Source organism: Typha latifolia, chromosome 15 (assembly GCF_019914945.1).
Source record: "Typha latifolia isolate L0001 chromosome 15, TyphaL0001v2, whole genome shotgun sequence".
NCBI lineage: Eukaryota > Viridiplantae > Streptophyta > Magnoliopsida > Poales > Typhaceae > Typha > Typha latifolia.
Window position 1 is genome coordinate 2422223 of NC_133100.1, and position 19127 is coordinate 2441349.

A 19127-nucleotide genomic window follows, 5' to 3' on the forward strand; every position below is an offset into this window, starting at 1 on the left:
GACTAACCTCTTCTCAGCTTGATTAGCCTTATGCATGTTTTGATTGCTTTCACAATACATTTCCAAAGCATAAGATCTCCTTCTCGTAGCACTTGGAATAAAATTTTGACATCCAATGGTTATCCAAGTTCCTGACAATTCCTTAACCTTGTTTATCTATTAAGGATCCCAACTTCTCTGACAAAAAGAGTTGCACTACTTCTGTGCTCTCTGCCCTTCAACTAATTAGTATTAAGACAAAAAGTGATGATCGATTGACATTATGCAAAATATGTCTCATATAGTTTAATGTTTCCAGACATATCTGAAGATTTTCGTAGTTTCTAATGCATTTTAACTAAAACGAGATGTCCAACAAAATCACAAACTAGTAGACCTGCAAAGTTCACATCACACCAATCACTGACTTCAAAAAAAAGAGCTTGGAGTTGAGCTCCCTCAGGTTGGTAGTTTCCTTGAGACTCATAGGAGGCTCTACACCAGTGAAGACATAAAGATTTCTCAGCTCATCTGCCAGGGATGAAGAGGAAGCAGCTTTATAACCCACAATTGCTCGCATTGCATTGAGTTGTTCCCAAAGCTTTTCCTCACTGTAGGAATCCTGTAAAAGATATAAGAATACCACCGGAAATCTAACTACACAAAAATAATAGAAAGAAGAACCATAATTACTGAAACTAAGTTATTGTGCAATGTCTGAAGATAACACTTATAATAAATCAAGCCAACGTGGACTCTCTTAAGTTGCAAAGATTTAAAAAGTTAAAAACCCATTTAATGTAGCAAAATATAGGCTATTGATATTGACAAACTATATGAAATGATAGTGATACAACAAATTTGATCATTCACATTACTTAAGCTGAATGCTCCAAGATCAACCATAATGTGGTATCAGGAGAATCACTTGTCCACACAGCATAAATCTATCCAATCCCACTAAGACAGGTCTCCCATGACCTCCCATTTTTATATTCATTTCGCAAGAGATCATTACATCTTTGTTAAAGGCATCTATCAACAATATTTGAGAACATAGTGCAATATAGTTAAACTAAACCCACACTAACTAGCAAGTTGCAATTCCTAGCACAATGGAGTGCTTAGTCACCAGTACAAGTCATCATTTTGTTAAATTTGCTCTCCCTTACAAACATAAATAGTGACGTTCTCTATGGCTCTATGCATAAATAACCTTGGAAAAACTTCAGAAAGCCAATTATCTATTGTGTCATTTTATCTAGGAAAAGGAACCTACAAAAAAGTCTATCTAACTGATGAACTGATAATTAATGAGCGCTTGCTGACTACCATCTTCTAAGTGCATAATGCCAAGGAAAAGCATGGGCCGACTCACTTGAATAATAGTAGATAGGCAGTAGATGGCCCATTGACAGCATATTGCAAACCTCTAGATGGGTAACTCATACAACAAAAACAAAACTCAAGAAGTCAAAGATTTGTAGAACGAACTCTGTACATGGTTCCTTAATCACAAAGACAATAAGAGTATTCATGGTCAAATAGTTTCTAAGCATATTTAGAAGTTTCTTATACTCAAGGAGAATTTTAAGTTCAATACATTTTTCTTCCATTATATTTGATAAAATATGCATGAATAATAGGTCACAATTTGACCTCAATATATGGAGTATTCACAATCTAGATAACTCCTTGGTCCTTGCTTACACATAAGAGCGTGAAATTCTTTGAGATAATTAGCCTAGATTCAAGTTAATAAAAAAAAAACCAAATAGTCCACAAAAACAAAAAAAAGGAGACATAAATGACTTAATTTTGTAGACGAAGTTCTCAATGACTCAACCTATATCTTGAAACAGGTCATGCTAAGGAGGGTGTCGCCTCCATAACTCTTCACTAACCTAGCAGCCATCATAATCACCACAAGTAATTATCTTATTTATCAGTTAATAGAGAACTTAACCCGTTCTCCCCCCTCCATCGGATGTTCTCAGTTATCTTTCTTCACACACCTCGAAGGGTTTGTTGTAAAGACCATCATAGAGTAATTATCCAGAATCATATTTACCATTCAACAAGACGCAGGGTCAGTTTTTTGACTCAGCTTTATCTAATGAGAAGTCTGATGTAATGCTACATCTTATTCAGTGAGGTTAAAGGAATTGAAACAATAATCTCGCAAACCTGTTCATACATCTATATGACCACAAAAGCCACTCATGCTTCACGACGCCCTCCAACTTTCAGATCACTAACATATGTCATCTACATGCTCAGTACTTGTCTAATTTGAGCTAAAGAGATATATATACAGAGAGAGGCAGCATGTATTGTATGATATGAATACTTGTCAAACCTTCAATAACATATAAGAGTTAACTACCTTTAAGGGCCTCTAATATTATGATATCATAAAGTTTATATGTTAAGTAAACTGTAAACTGCATAATCTTCAGTAGATCTGCATTCTTTAGTTATAGCTACAAACAAGTGAATGGAAGAACAGACAACAATTTACTTACCTCACCATTAGAAGGTTTCGAGTTCTCCGTCTCTACCCCTACTACCGAATTCGCATCCTTAGCATCCTCGACATGATCAATGGAGGACCTGCTCTCATCGTCCGCCACCGCAGAGGCATACTCCGAGCTAATGCTAGCCACCTCAATGACCTCATTCTCTCCCTCCTCCGTCTCCATAGCTGCCACAGCAACAACGTCAAAAGAACTTTCCTGCACCTCATTGTTAGTGCTCACTTCCTTCCCTTCCACTATCACTACCCTTTCTACCCCGTCCCCTGTTTCCTCTGTTAACACAAGCATTTCATCAAACACCTTGACAGCGCCACTTTTTTCCTCTTTTTGAATCACATCTGCAACCAAGAACACAGAACCACCGGTGGCGCTTTGAGTGGCATCGATGACATCCACTTGTACTTGTACTTGTACTTCCTCTGCTTTCGGTTCCTCTTCCTCTAATAGATTGGTGCTCTTTGTGACACCAACGGTTTCCAAACTCGAATCATGCTCCTCAATCTCAACCTCACGACTAGGAGTCCTCTCCTCTTCCACTTCTCTCCCTTCCCCTACCTCTTCTTCTTCCGTGGGCTTCTCCTCATCCTCCTCAAGAGCTTGGTTGCTCTTGGTCTCTTCCACCGCTTCGACAAACTCGTCTTCGTCGTCGACTTTCTGAGGTAGTTCGGGGTAGATAGGAGGTAGGAGGGAGCGCATGAGGCGGTCGGTACAGGCGAGGCTGGCGAAGTAGACGCCGAAGGGGACGGCGAGAGCTGCTCCGACGGTGGAGAAGAGGAGGAGGGGTGGGACCACAATCGGCGTCGCCATGATGGCCGCGCCGGCGATGGCCGCCTTCTTTCCCAGCACCCATCCCCGGCCGAACACCGCGGAGGCCCACCCGGCGGAGGTGGGATTTGGTGGGTCGGATTTGGATTCGGAACCGGTGGAGCTGCCGAGCAGTATGGTTTCCATCTTCGCTTCTTTTTAGTTCATCATCGAGAGGAGGATGAGAAGGACGAGGAGGTGAGGAGGACGAAGAGGCGGAGGTCTGGAGGGAGGGACGACACGTGACCATGCAGAGAAGGGAGTGATGACACGTGGAAGATGGTCAGGATCCGGGTGCTTTCTACTTGGTCGTGGAGAAGCGTGAGGAGACCAGAAGTGCCAAAAATGACGAAAATGCCATCGTTGTAGTGACGAGAAGACCCATCAAGGCTATAAATGGATCGAGTGTTAAGCTAAAAGAGCTCAAACTATTTAGTGTTAACCTAAAAATACTAATAAGATCTTCAACTAATTTTAAAGTAAACTGCTGAATAGATCAGCATTTTATACCAAGACATGATGCATTATTACCACAAAGAAGAGGACATTAACTAATGTGTTATCATGGATTAAGCATGAACAAAATCAGTGTGTTATATGCTAATTAAAACTTTAAAGAATATATAGTTTTTTTTTGGTCAAGATCATAGGTGGTTTCAATGCAAGGCAATCTGTGTAGATTTGTCATGTTGGGTTTGTGATATCAACTCAGTATTCTTTACAGTTATGTTGGTTTGAGTTCACTCAATTCATATGGTTCTGGTTAAGTGGGAGGATGCATAAATTTTTTGGGTTTACCTAATATAGGAGAGTTAGTAAGTAACTGAGGGTTTCTCTCTTGTTCTCTCTTCTTGGTGTAGAGAAGAAGAGAGAAATTTTGAGAGTTGAAGATGATGGCCAGAACACTTTAGAAGCAGATTTGCTTAAGAGAGAATTAAGCCAAAAAAGAAGTTCTACTGGAATGTTGGATGCCATGGTAATAGAGAGGTGAGATCCTTAGCTAAACCAAGTATATCTTATGTTGTGGTTATACTTGTATGTTTTTATACATGCTTGCACGTCTTAGATGTGGATATTGCTAGAGCCAAATATTTTCCTGCTCGAAATATTTTAATTTTTTTGGTATATAGAGAGACTATATTCATCTTTTCCTACAAATGGTATCAGAGCATCACGACATAAGTGCAAGATGTTCGATGAAATGCCTCAATGGTGAAAAGTCGATTTAAGGTGGAAAATTTTCATGATCCACTGGTGCTACAAGGTCAATACATGGCTCTACTTGTTAGGAAGGAAACTAGATTAGATGATATGGATATGAAGGCTTGTCTAGTATTCACCTGTGTTTAGTAGATATAGTTCTTCTTGAGGTCATCGAGGAGAAGACGGTCTTCAACATATGGACAAAGCTAGAGAGCTATACAAACCCCAAGGGTTATCAACAGGGATAAAGAAAATGTTGTTCTCTTTGAATATGAAAAGAAAAGAAAAAACAAGTCCTTATTCAATGAAATGGAGTTGAGGGATGAGGATACATTTTTGTGCATACTATTGAAAATTTGTGATGGTTTGGTCACAAATTTGGTTTGCACCGAGTAATATTCTTTTGGCATAGATAATAGTGCACTACTAAGAGGATAAACTCCAAAAAAAGACAACCAAAGGGAGCTTGGAAGGTGAAGGTTGTGCAACAGAGCGATTTGATGCCTCAATTAAATTCATCAGGCAAGGTGAACTTTGAAGATATCAAAGGGGTGCAATAGTCGACATGTAAGCTATCCGGGTACAGAATTTGTACAAGTTATTAGGGAATACAATTGAGGTAGATAGTCATGGGATGACGAAGATATGACAACATGCAAAGGTATTGGCTTTCATCAAAGGGTTGTCAATGTCAATGCTCATGAAGTCAGTGCAAGCAGAGAAGATTAATAATGTCTTACTTCTCTGGGCTTCAAAGTGAACGAAAGATAAAGCATACGGATGGCAAGGAGATGGTGAATTTTCTATCAAGGTGGAGATCGTTGGATTTGTGATATCAAACTCACTATTCAAATTAAGTACTCATTTAAATCGGCTTAATAACCTATAGAGTGAGTTATACTATGAGTTCACTTGATTAAGTGGTTTAGGTTAAGTAGGATGATGTATAAGAGAGCTTGGATGTATACAAAATGTAAGAGGGTTGGCAAGCAAGAGAGGGTTTATCTCTTGTTCTCTCTTGGTATAAAGAAAAGAGAGATTTTGAGGTTTGCTCTCGAAATCTTCCTACTAGTTTATGATTTTCAGGATATGTTCGAGACGATGGCTAGAATGCTCCGGAAGAGGATTTGCTTAAAAGAGAGTTAAACAAGAAGGGTTCCTATTAGAATGTTGTATGCCCATAGTAGTAGAGAGGTGAGATTCATCTCAGCGGAATGTTCTCCTTGCTCATGGATGTAGCCTAGTTTTGGGTGAACCAGGTGTATCTTATATTGTAGTGTTCTTCTAAGCCTTTCACTTTTATTCTCATTTTTTTTCGCATATTTCAATGTCTTAGGCATGAGTATTGCTAGAGTATTGCTAGAGTCAAGCATTTTTCGTTCTAATGGTATATGAAAAGATCATGCTCATCTTTTTCTACATGAGCGCATCTTAGATGTGAGCCAACAAGATTGAATAATGTCTATCGATTGTGCCCAAAAGAAAATACATATAGTCGTCGGATTCGAGTGGGCCTAGAGTTATTAAATATACACGATTAATGTGTTGGCACACATATTACAATGCGCTTAAATGGACTCATACGAGGTTGGCCCATATTGAATCCTAATTAAATAGTTTTAGGTATTAAATTTGGATAGTAGATTACTTATGTAAATATATAAAATCTCACCAATATGTTTACAAAAAGTTACTAAAATCTTTAGTTTTATTTGGACATTATAATTATGTCACAACACTAATGAAAAGAGAATAACTAAGTAAAATAGCTTAAGATATATCAATTTAAAACATAATAATATAACTAAAGGATATATTAGCAAGTAGGTATACCTTAAATCAAGTATAGAAAGTGTATGTTTGTCAGTTTACTTTGTCCAATGTATACGGTGTAATGGCAAATGAGCATTCTACAACAAAAAAAAAATAGTTTGGTTACTAGAAAAAGATTAAAATTAAATTAATAGAATACTTATCATCAATGGCTGATTTCAATATATCAACAACATTGGATAATATATAAGGTATGTGTCATCTTGGGCTCTCTGCTATCTTTGTCTCTCCATCTTTATACTATTTCTAAGGTCTCTTTTTCAACTATTTTGGAGCACTAGTAAGACTTCCTTTCATTGACTTAAAAGTTAAAAGAACGATGGTGGAATACACGCGAGAGAAAATGTTTAGGCTTCATTTATTTAGGAATATTTCAAATATCAATTCTCAAATATATATTTATTTTTATTATTTATAAAATAAAGTATTTATTCTAGGAATAACTATTATTTTATTCACTTATATTTTAGAATAAGTGTATAATAATGATCTTTGATGTGATATAAAGTGAAGAAAAAGAAAAATATGAAAAAATTATATTTCATTTTTTATAAGATTATCATAAATACTCTTTGATTTAATATAAATTTAGTTGATGAGATAGATATCGAGAGTAAATTAACAATTATATTAGTATGTATTATAAGATGTAATTTTAATAAATTATATTTATATTTTAAAATATGGTTATTATGATGCTTAACTGTTACTCTAAAATAAGAAGTTATAATCCGGAATAAGAAATAAGTTATTCTCGAAGAAAACAAAGGCAATGATAAAAGGAAAATTATATTTCAGCACTGCGCTACTTTAAAACTCATATTTCATATATGTTATATAAAGTAGGTATATCTATTACAAGTTTAGAACCCCATATTTTAGAAAACTTTTCAATAGTACAAACTAATTATTTTATAAGTCCTTCTAGAGGCAAAGGCAGCCCAACTTTTATAGGGAACATTACTTAGAAAACTATATAAGAGTCACCTAGTACCTTGATAAATATATTCTCATAAGAAAAAAAAATATACCAATCATATTTCATATTTCATACCTTAGAAAGACCGAATGAAACTTTTATTTGTTCCCTTTTGGATTAAGGAGGTGACTGGTAGTTTGATATGAGAGTAGATAGAAGGAGGTTTATAAGATATAATGGAGATCAAAGGTGGGCACTGACACAGGGGATGCTCATGTCTAATCTCACAAAAGAGAATATTTCGAAGGCTCAAATAGAGCTTACTACTAAACTGATGCATCTGAAGACTATGATAACATCCATCAACTTATGAAAACAAAGACTCCACGATCAAAATTATCCAAGTAGCACACATAAATGAAGTGGTTCTAATTATCACAAGACATAATATATTTCCTTTCATATCAATTGACCAGAAGAAGGCTCACAAAAAGGTTGTACAAGATAGGAGATCTAACAAAAGGTCAGGTCAAAGCAAAGGTTTCTTAAGAAAACAAGTTTAAACTCTACAAGCATTTACCTTGAAGAAATATTAAATATCTAATGATGCTTTCAATAGATTAGGTGCTAAAAACATACCATCATAATGCACAACCTCCTAACTAGTCTTGATCTATTCAACCGGAAGTGACACCAAATTCATCTTCCACACGGTTACTTGTACAACATTCATTCACATGCTCTGAGATTTTGCTCCAAAATCAAGGTAACGGCTATGGCAAAGCAGCATATCTCCTTCAAATTAGATTTAATAACACATCCATCAGTATATCAAGACTAATGCATATTGCATTTCATTTTCTGATCTCCGATAGGTCTTCATATCTGTCATTTCACTGACCTCAAAATCTGGGAGATTGGGAGCACTGTGCCTGATGAGTATGTCAATGATTGGACCCGTGTCCTTCCTGAACCAAAATGCTCACTAAATTTGCAACTGCAGGCCGACAGTGAGACTGTTCAATCCGAGAATTCTCAACTTGTGACTTGCAATAATATAGTAACAGGAACATCTTCTTTTCCACTTTCCACCTGACTAAACAGACATTCTTGGCTTCACCAGCACTCACTACATATCTTTTCTAAAAGCTCTGCCTCTTTCTTCAGATTTCACCATGAGGTCACAAGTTCCTTTGCCTGTGGGTATTCCTAATGCATGAGCAAAAATTCTTTTAGCAGCTCCTATCTGCTCTTTCTGCAAACTTTCATTGTTGACCACTCTACCATTGCTCACATTTTCATCTAAACTCGCCTTAGACATGCCGGTATCCTCAGCACCATCATTTTTCTTGAAAGAGGTGGTGTTGATGCAATTGCTGCTTTGGCCTGATGGCTTGTCAAATGTCTTCCTATTGCGTGAAATCACTTCACCATTAGGGACAACATTCCTTTCACTGACTTCTCTGTTCAGATGCAAGTTATTCTCCTCACACCCATCATTGATCAGTTCTATTGCAGTTCTGTTGTTGTGGCTTTTCAGCAGGGAAATGTTCTCATTGGAAGAACAAATTTTCTGACCAAGTGCATGGGCAATCATCCGCCGTGCAACCACAGGAACTTTTCGGGGTTTTGGTGCTATGACATCCTTTTCTTCACACACATGTAAAGCAAAGATTCTATCACGAGCAGCTTGATAAGCAGCTTCTCTGTCCTCAAGTGATGTTGACAGTGACAATGACTGCATCGACTTCAAAGCTGGAAGAAAATGTTGCAACAATCATTGGCTTAACCTTAATATTCCTATACAAGCTTAATGACATTGATTGTGTTGACTTCACTAAAGAGCACAAAAAATAAGGGACACTGTTAACCAGACCAAGTAGCTTATCTTAATCTTGAATTCTTGATAGTGAAATAAAAAAGCATAATGAGAATCTATTTTACTTCTTCATCAGACCACTTTCAAAATAATAGCTTCTGTAAACTCATGATCATGGTTCTTACTGTAAAACAAAACTCTAATTTCAAATCCCTACAACAGAAAATTATTAGAAATTTGTCGGGTTAAATTATACAGAGCTATCACTTTTCTCTCAATAACTACTGATGATACAACAGCAAAGCCTTTAGCCCCAACTATTTGAGGTCAAAGGAAAAATGTTCATATAAGAGCATGGATGCTTCGCAAAACTTTAGTTGGAAAACTTGAAACAGTTAATGAAATAACGAATATATTACATGGTCTACAATGTCTTTTCCTAGAAGCTTTGAACTAGTGCTCATCACATAATAACATCACGAGCAACAAATTGATCATCATTTCACTCTCATTTTAATTTTTAACTTCTGAAATTAGGTTGATGACATTGCTATCTGTTTATGGTGTTTGTACCCACCAAGTCTGCTGATTATACATTTATGAGGGGTTTGCTTTCACATGAACTCAATAGATTCGTTAATGGTTAGTGGTATGGTACCATAAGTCATTTCTCATCTGTCTATTATAGTGGACCTTAAAAAGCTCATGTTGGCACGAGGGATTGCAGATGATAACATTGAATTTGAAAAGAATATTCTTTTTCTTTTTTGCGTCCTTTCTTTAAGCATTAGTTTGCAGAACCACTTACTGTAGGAACATACTAGTGAAAGTAGTTAAAATCTACTGATTCTATCTGACATCAGAGAGTGATGAATCTTTCGCTAAGAGAAAACACCACCTTAAAAGTTGCCCTCTTCTGTACAACCAAAGATTGGTCCTCTTAAGAGTAGAGCATAAAAACCATAACATATGCAAGAAGGGAGTATTCCATTTAAGCTATTGAATTTTTCCACTCTTCCCATTTGCTCTTATAATTTAATGTACTAAAATAAGCCAGTGCTCTGTGAAGCCAAGGGACAATGTAGTGAATATGTTATAGGCTAGGTGTAATACAAGCACATATGCAATCCACTATATATGTATATGTGTGTATGTGTGTGTGTATATATTACATGTACAGGCCAACACTATAAATTTGTTATAAAAATTATTTCTATTAGGATGTTGTAATAAATATCATGTTTACGTTTAAAATGATCTACTGAAGGAAGTGCATTGATGACCTTATAATTAATAAAGATAAAAATTACAAAGATGCCCAATTTGCGCTTAATCTGCATAAATCCACTGACACTGTGCTAAGCTTTTGAAGTTGCTTATTTACCTCACTATGTGATCCAGTTGAATTTGAATGAGCTAACCAAATCTTGGAACACTCATAACCTAGTCATGCTGCTTTGCTTCCTCTACTTATTTGATAATTCATCTTCTTGAAAACTTCACCAAAATTTGTCCAGTCCTCACATCTTAATTTGCCTTGTCTTTGTTGGGAATGCGTGCTTACCTCAATATTTCTCCTACTTAGACTTGCTTCATCATACTGCTTTAATACATTTGTACAGTAACAATTTAACTTATTATGTGAACAATACAATAATAAGCAATATGAATTTGGTACTAATCACTAAGTGAGCATTTTAAAAGGCCTAAGTCATTCAATATGAGTTTAATAATCAGCTGAAATTATTTAAACCAATCTGGTAGACCTCACTCACTTCAAAAGAAAAACCACACCTTGAGGTTCCAACTTCAAGTACCACACAACAATATGCCACCTTGAAAGCTTCGCTCAGTTTGTTTTAAGCAATCATATGGATCCAAAATTGCAATTCATTTCTATATCATCTAGCATTAGGTCAAAGCATCTCAATGACTTGCACGACTAAATAGACACTCTTATTGTCATAGTTATTAGAACCAGACCAGACAAGACAGAGTGGTCAGGCAGTCAGCTCTTACTTTTGCAAAGTTACCTAGTTATCCTTAATATTTAATTACTCTATTCTTTACCCTAAGGGTAATTCAATCCTAAAGTTCTAAAAATATTTAGTTAATAACATATTTATGTTTTAAAATATGTGATTGCTCATTTATCAAATAATTTGACTTCTATGTCTTTTTAATTTCATGTTTCTTGCTACGAAGTTGTATTTATGTGTTGAAAAATTTAGTTAAAACATACTATTGTGTTACAATTCAAAATTTGATCAAAATGTTGTTACCTGTGATATGCAAAACCAAGTTTTAAAAAATTTGAAGTTGTTAAACATAAAGATTATTTAAAATGGCTAAGTAATAAAGACATGATTATACTACTTTCATAGATATTTTACTTTTTAGAATTATTTAAAATTATCTATATATTGTTCATATATTTTAAAAAATCAGCGATCCGATCGAATGAACCTTTGGTTGAACCAATAAACCATTGACCCGACCTTAGACCGGATCAACATGCAGTCTGAATCTAATAACTACGGTCATTGTTATCCTTCTGTTTTTCAATTCTCAAAGAATCTCAATGGACTGCATGCATGATCCATGGTCATATGTCTGAATTCTGATGCATGCCTCTAAATTTATAATCAAATGCCATACAAAACATAATAGCTCAATAAATAAATGGCAAAGGGAAATTCAGCAAGTATAACATACAGAGGAAATGGAAGATAGTTACCTGAAGCTTCTCTCCTTAGGATATGATGAGATGATGCAGGAGACTCATATTCATCATACTGCCACAAAATATCACTGACCAGAACTGATGGACTGCAATACAAATTAATATATAGTTAGTAAACTTGCAAAAATGAACAGGTGTGGTTACAAGCAACTGAGACAACTAGTAAATTCACCAATACAAGACAAAGTACCTAATTGAAGCAGCACAATAGTACACAACTCTTAGGCTATGTTTACTTGTGATACAATTCGGACTTCACCGATATTGTCTTGAGCATGGATACATTTTATGGATGTCTTTTATTTTTGTTTTAGCGTTTATTTCAAAGAAAAATAAATTTTCTGTAGGTCGTGTTCGAACGTGGGTGGATGCGTTCGAATGCGCTTACGAACGTCTACATTAGGTTCACAAAAACAGAGAACGCAAAATATGCATTCAAAAACGATCGGGCGGGTTCGAACGCCTGTATCAGGTTCGCATCGACAGAGAACGCTTTTAGTGCATTCGAACGCGTTCGACCCCGTTCGAACGCGGTCGGCGAAAATTTACTATTTCTAGGGTTAATAATTATCATTTTTGAATTGTTTGGTTAACCTCTAAAGGTATGGATAGCAACCAAGGAGTTATTATTGAATGAAGTGAGTTTTTGCCCTAATCTTCTTCTTTTCCTTCTCTCTCGTTTCCTCATTCCCCGGCTCCGCCGCTTCTAGCCTCCCTCGACCGGCTACTCACCTTAGTCCTTTAGAGGCAGCCCACTCCTCCCCCTTATTCAAATCTATCTACCCTTGCCCTAAACCTTCCATCATCCATAATCCCACCATCACCACCTTGCTCACCAGTGCCATCTCATTACCATCGGCCTACCACCTCCATAATCTACCTAGGATCTCGTGCCCTCCATCCACTAATCCAGACGGCTCCTTGACGTTCGTCTACTTAATTGAAGATATCTCTAGATTCCGCTGTCCGATTTCCCTAAAATTAAATTCATTGGAAAGCTCTTTTCTAGGGCTAGAACATATCAAAATTTCACGTTAATCCGATGGCTATAATTTTCGAAACTTTTTCTAAAGTTTCGTGCCAAGTCTTGTCCAGATCTAAAAACGGAATAGATCAAACTTTAACCCAAAGGGAGATAGTATCAGCTTGCAAGATACAAAGATAGGAATGGATCAGTAATTCTATGGTCCTAACAAAATCCCATGTTTCTCATGGAAAATTTGGTCCAAACTTGGAATCCAAACTAGATACATAACCCCAAAAAAGTGGACGTGACATCCCACGGCTAGGGTGGTACAGCGTCTCCAAGTTTAGGGGATTATCTTTTATTAAACAACGATATCTTACATATTTTAATACATAATATCTTCATATGTTTTTCCACAGAGTCCACTGATCGACAAGAAAGACTTCTCATCTCCAGCTATCCTTCGCTCCTACCCCTCCATAAAAATATCTCTCATCTCTTCCCTTTAAAAGGTCTCAGAATTTGTACACATATACCACAATCTAGCTTTTTCTCCTCAATAGACCGAACATATATACAATGAATGAACTAATGCACTGTTCAATAATTTATGTACATGATTACAAGTGAAATTATATCTTGAGGTACATATATTGCTTTTTATCTTATTCAAATGTAGTATAGTTAGTTGACAGAACATGAGAGATTGCATATGAAGATCTAAGATGATAGATAGTTCAAGTCATGGTTGATAGGATTTGGCGATCCCAATCCGGATCGAGGCCCAATCACAGTTAGTTGATTGGGATCTAGTAGGATTAGCTTGGATTGACCGATTCAGATCAAGATGTCAATAGGGTCAAATCCATAATATATCTAACCCAAATCCAACCCAGGGATATCAATTTTAGTAATTTGATTAATATCAGTTAATCAAAATAACATAAAAAGATGTTAAATAAAATTTTTAGAGAAAATGAGGGGTTGAGTTATAAAATCCTCAAATACGAGGTTTGAATCACAAAATAGACAAAATGTAGGGTGTAATTTGTAAAATTCCCTAAAAAATTATTATCCAAAAAATGTTAAGATAAAAGAAAGAAAGCTATATATTTAGTATCTATATTCATAAAACCTTAGAATAAATTATAACAGAAATTGATATGAAACTCAAAATGTTAATGAAAACATTGAAACCTAATTCAACTAATAATCTAATTAATTTGAATCTTTAAATGGCTTTTAAGTTATATGTTTAATTTATTATCAAATAAACAGCCTTAAAGTATCATAAAGGATTGGATAATCGTATATACATATAAAGTATATATTTTATATCATTTTTTAACACAAAAAAAAGACATAGGAATGAACGATCTAAGAAATATATCATAGCCATATTAGAGAAGTATTCCGCCGTATAGGAGTCTTATCCCATCGTATCAATGCCGTATCAAAAAATTAAAATTAATTATTTTAATTCAGATACTCCTCTAGCCATATCTAATACATATCAGATACCGATGCTTTATAGATTGTGAAATGAGGATGTGATTTGATAATCTCATAGCATGGCCACCCCATAGGATAAACCTAGGCTGACTAATCCCACCTTATTCAAAGGAGGTAGCCAAACACAAATTTAAAAGAAAAGAAAAAAAGGCTCTAATAAACTTTTAATATAAAAAGGAAGTATAAATGTTTAAATATTGTCAAAATGCTCCAAAGCCATTAAATCATTGAGCTGTTAAAGTCAAGAACCAACTCATTATAATAACAAAAAATTTTGCAATTAACACCCTACACTCTCCATTTTCAATATTTATAAATTAAGCCTTATGTTTTATTAAATATGTGTAAAACACCATCCTCTTGTTAGATCTGTTAATTAAACTTAAGCAAACCCTATTTTAAATTAACTACAGTAAAAATATTACGAAAAATACCCTCACTCAAGCTATGCCCAATCTTACCCAAGTTATACCTAACCTTACACAAGCATATACCAAGCCAATTTGCTCTCTTGCTCTAGAAGGAAGGGCATTTTAGTCATATAAAAAAACTCGCAATCAAAGGTGAAAGCAAGAAAAAGACGAGATATTTATAGTTGACAAAATATTCTCTTTTTATGCCACCTACTACAAAATATTCTCTTTTTATGCCCAATCTTGCCCAAATTATACCTAACCTTACACAAGCATATACCAAGCCAATTTGCTCTCTTGCTCTAGAAGGAAGGGCATTTTAGTCATATAAAAAAACTCGCAATCAAAGGTGAAAGCAAGAAAAAGACGAGATATTTATAGTTGACAAAATATTCTCTTTTTATGCCACCTACTATTAATGGTGTTAATGTTAACCTAATTCAAAGTATTTTCTGCATATATCCGATAGAACATAGGGCTCAATTTGTAAATATTGAAAATAGAGGGTGTAAACTACAAGGTTAAAAGGCAGGGTGTAAATACAAATTTCCCTATAATAATAGACACATCAAGCTACAAATATTTAAGTGACATTAGTAGAAGTTCAATTTGCTTAGCAATGAATGAACTCAATGAAGTTATAAGATCTTTGAAAAATATATGAGATGATATTGTCAAAGTATAAATGGACAAAAAATCCTGCATAACAATTAATTTGATCTGTAGAGACATCTCATTAGTACTTTTCTAATAGCTGCAAGCATGATTAGCACCTATAGCAGAAATAATGTCCCTCAGGATGTACTAATGGACTTTAATTGGCTTGATTAAAATGGCTTCTACATAATCTAGTATAGCTAGCTATGAAATGAAGAACCTTTCATAAATTACATGCAGTCAGAACCTCATCAACATACTGCATGTAAAGAAATTTCATAGCAGTATTTCCAATAACAGATGTAAAGAAATTCTTAGAATTGAGAAAAATAAAGTGAAGAAATAATGAAAGCACTTTGCACCTACATAGCTGTTTCCGGGCAACGTTCAAGAACTAAATGGCGATTATCTCCTTCACCAACTGATTCATGAGCAAAACTAAGAAGAGTAACAAAATCAATTGTGAGTAAAAGCAGATGATGGGGAGAACCAACAAAATAAAGAACTTATAGTAGCAGATGAAACAAAAATCTTGACACGCAGAAACCAAAAGAGCAAGACAAAATTGAGAATGAAGGAAATAAGTCCTACCCAAAAATATCAGCAAGGCGATGTGAAAGCAAGCGGTCATATGGGTTCATTGGTTGGAGTTCCAAGATCCCATCTACACTGCATGGGAAAAAATTAACTTAAAGGTTAAATACAACAGCAACAAGAAGTAAAAGTTTCCATTTAGAAACTATTAAGCATTTTAGTTAATCAAAAAAAGAAAAAGAGGAACTGATAGAGATTCATTATGCACTACAAAAATACACGACCACAAAAGTTGAAAAAAATAAATAAAAGAGGATCCAATAATGGCACATAATACTGTATCAGTATTTTAAAAAGGCAATCGAACAGAAACTAGAGGTGAGTGCTACCCAGTTCAAAGCACCTTCACAGAGAGTTGGTAACTTATCTCTTACCATATTGTTTCATTCTACTTTGATTGTACATATAATCCTATTATCTTTTTCCACTCCAATCCGTGTATCTTCTCTTTGACAATTGCTTCACTAGAACAAATGCAACTTTATCATTAGTGATGGGTAAGAAATCATCTAATCATTGAGATTCACAAACTAAGCATCCCCTTTCCTAGAACGTCCCAATTTGTCAATTTTTCTTCAAAATTCATGTAGGCACCGAGCTCCCTTGCCTACTTTATCTACTTCAGTTATAACTAAAAATATTGTAATGTGCAAATTATAACAAATTTGATCATTGTCCAGACATTTTTCTCAAATCCAGTACCCTTTTAACCTCTAAGAACTTATAACAAAAAAACTCATGATTACATAGATGAAATAAAGGAGAAAGAAAGGGATCCATAATTATGGGTATGCTGCCTTCCCAAAAAGAAAATAATTTTAATCGAAATTTAGTGGAAAACAATTTCCCAAGTTTAGAACTTTCTAAAAAGGTCAACATTGATGAGGGCAACAAGGATTACTGATGCCTGGCACTATGTATAGTAGGCAATACATGTCGAGAGGACTGACTGCAAGCACACAAATTTTTCTCAACAGCAATATGATGACTATCCAAAGTGCTAAAACCTAAGATAAACCCCTCCTAAAAATCTGCTACACATGAAAATAGTTTAGACAAGGGATAAAGATGGAATTTTCCATTAAATTAATAGCATACCACCAAATGATCATGTAAAACCAATTAAGTAAAATGCATGGATGTATAAGTAGTCTATTGCATATATCTGTGTACATACATGCTCATGTGTCTGTGTATGGAAGTATGACCATAGTTTGTGGTCATACTTACATACATCACAATAATTATTTGCTTGTTACATAATTACCTTGTATCTTCTTGTAGAAAATTAACCATCACGTCCTCTGTGGAGAGGATAAGGTGTTTGCTATATAAATTGTCCTTGATAAGAGAAGCCAGCTCCTCCACCTGTGAGTTTGTTCAACATATAAGTATATAACACGGTATACAAAAATACAAATTCCCTCCAGATTTAACTCATGAGTAATAGTCAAAGTTACAACTTAAGTGTCAAACTCCTGTACTAAGTAGCACTGATGAGCAAAGCATAAAAAATTATGAAAAATATTTTTCAGCTTCAAGTTAAATTTATTGCTCTCTATTTGGGTAAGCATAATACTTGGACGTTTCTCCTTCCTGAAGTCACATCTTCTCCTTCCTTCTCCTAATCTGCACTATTAAAAGTCCTTCCAAATTATTTATTAAGAAATGAGAACAGAGATCATCTCTAATAGCGAGAGGTGATGACGATTATAGGGGAAATCATGGAGCGAAGATAAGAGAGAAGGCTTGGAAAGCTGAATATGGTATGGCACAGGTTTCTCTCTTTCCTAATCATCTTAAATTTAAAATCCTATTTAATGTGGGAGACATCTCATGCAGGGAATATAATTATGGTTACCAACATTGGATGCATTCGCTCGAGTCCATCTAACATCCCCTCGATATAATTATGATTACCTTCCATAAAGTGTAAGCTCAACTTTCTAATCTATTCCAATAATTCAAAGCCTTCTTGTAAACCATGATGAATTGTTCTACTCTCTGCCTATACAATATTTTCTCTCACTCTTTCCAACTTACAAGTCTTTATTATACCTTTCCTTTGTAGCACCAGATACTAAATGTTCTCTTTATTTTATTTTTTTCTCCCAATCTATTGGCTAGTGTACTTTTTGTAGGACTGCTACTACTGTTCCAACTGCAATTAGCATCACCATGAAAATACCCTACTTTTAGTTATTAACTGCCTACTGATATTGTTTTCACTTCTGTATTGAGTCTATTAACAATTAGAACACTTCTGAGTACACAAAAAATGATTGGATAACCACCTGGAATTAATATTATTAATTCAACCTGCAATTGGATAACTTTAGTTTACATCAGAAGGTTTAGCTTACTAAAATTTCGTAGTCACTTCATGGCTAATTCAAGTGCATCAAACAACATAAACATCTGGTTAGAGAATAATTAAGCGCCGTTAACACTGGGCCTGCCAACCAAACCACTCACAATCTATGTCTTGACCAATATGTAGAAAGTACTGCTGAGCCAAATACAAAATCACAATAAACTAGTTTCCACTAGTTCTCCATCAATTAATTAGAAAAACCGTGAAAGAATAATGATAATTACAATCTTTTCAACAAGAAGCACTATGGTATACGACAAAAGTTATGATTTTTACTATTATGTAAAGATACCTACGTTGAAAAGTATCCATATTTACACGAAACAAAGAATAATTTAAAACTTTCCCAAACGGGTTCACGAAAAATTTTGGGGGAATGAAAGAGAGCGAGCGAAAGAGGAATTGGGATTGAGAGGAAAAAGATTCGCTACCATTGCGAATTGGGTCATCGCCATGGTTGGGTGTTGACACCGAAGACGAAATTAGTGTCCCTTGGAAGAGAGCAATCCGCGGCACGAAGAGATGTGGATAGAGAGAGTCTGAAACCCTAGAACGGAGGAGGGCAGAAGAAGAGTCTTTCCACCTAGCTAGGGAAAGGGAAAAGGGGAAAGGGAAAAGGATTCAGTAGTTATATGAATGGGTTGGGTCTAGTTGGGATTGGTCCAAGTCCCCAACTTAGGTTGATTTGAATTCATTAAGGGTGATAGTTTTTTTATTTAAATCGAAGGTTTGAATTTAGCATAATTTTTTTTTACTTTTATTTTTTGACAAAA

General features: G+C 35.2%; 2 protein-coding genes and 1 long non-coding RNA gene across 6 annotated transcripts; 1 reads left to right on the top strand and 2 right to left on the bottom strand.

Moving 5' to 3' along the window:
• Window positions 1-231: 231 nt before the first annotated feature.
• Window positions 232-3685, bottom strand: LOC140801608 (uncharacterized). 4 transcript variants are annotated; one of them, XM_073156788.1, is made up of 2 exons: window positions 2505-3685; window positions 232-601 (listed from the first exon to the last, which is right to left on the bottom strand). In XM_073156788.1, the coding sequence occupies exons 1-2, from the start codon at window positions 3465-3467 to the stop codon at window positions 386-388; spliced, it is 1179 nt and encodes a 392-aa protein (XP_073012889.1). In that variant the 5' UTR covers window positions 3468-3685; the 3' UTR covers window positions 232-385. The 4 variants fall into 4 exon arrangements, with proteins under 4 accessions (XP_073012889.1, XP_073012890.1, XP_073012891.1 ...); XM_073156789.1 differs by having other exon boundaries at window positions 232-590; window positions 2510-3589; XM_073156790.1 differs by having other exon boundaries at window positions 2510-3589.
• A 369-nt stretch (window positions 3686-4054) lies between these two features.
• On the top strand, window positions 4055-18155 carry LOC140802367 (uncharacterized). Its single transcript, XR_012111639.1, has 3 exons — window positions 4055-4307; window positions 17697-17746; window positions 17823-18155. It is a non-coding gene; the product is annotated as an uncharacterized lncRNA (long non-coding RNA).
• LOC140802366 (uncharacterized) lies at window positions 7708-18968 on the bottom strand. Its single transcript, XM_073157880.1, has 6 exons — window positions 18786-18968; window positions 17248-17348; window positions 15978-16055; window positions 15753-15824; window positions 11832-11923; window positions 7708-9030 (listed from the first exon to the last, which is right to left on the bottom strand). The coding sequence occupies exons 1-6, from the start codon at window positions 18807-18809 to the stop codon at window positions 8405-8407; spliced, it is 993 nt and encodes a 330-aa protein (XP_073013981.1). The 5' UTR covers window positions 18810-18968; the 3' UTR covers window positions 7708-8404.
• Between the last annotated feature and the right edge of the window lie 159 nt (window positions 18969-19127).

Coding starts and splice junctions, on each gene's coding strand:
- LOC140801608 (XM_073156788.1), bottom strand. CDS start 3,467: ATGGAAACCATACTGCTCGGCAGCTCCACCGGTTCCGAATCCAAATCC. Junction 602..2,504: donor CGAAACCTTCTAATGGTGAG/GTAAGTAAATTG, acceptor TATCTTTTACAG/GATTCCTACAGTGAGGAAAA.
- LOC140802366 (XM_073157880.1), bottom strand. CDS start 18,809: ATGGCGATGACCCAATTCGCAATG. Junction 16,056..17,247: donor TTTCTACAAGAAGATACAAG/GTAATTATGTAA, acceptor TTTCCCATGCAG/TGTAGATGGGATCTTGGAAC. Junction 9,031..11,831: donor CCTAAGGAGAGAAGCTTCAG/GTAACTATCTTC, acceptor ATTTTCTTCCAG/CTTTGAAGTCGATGCAGTCA.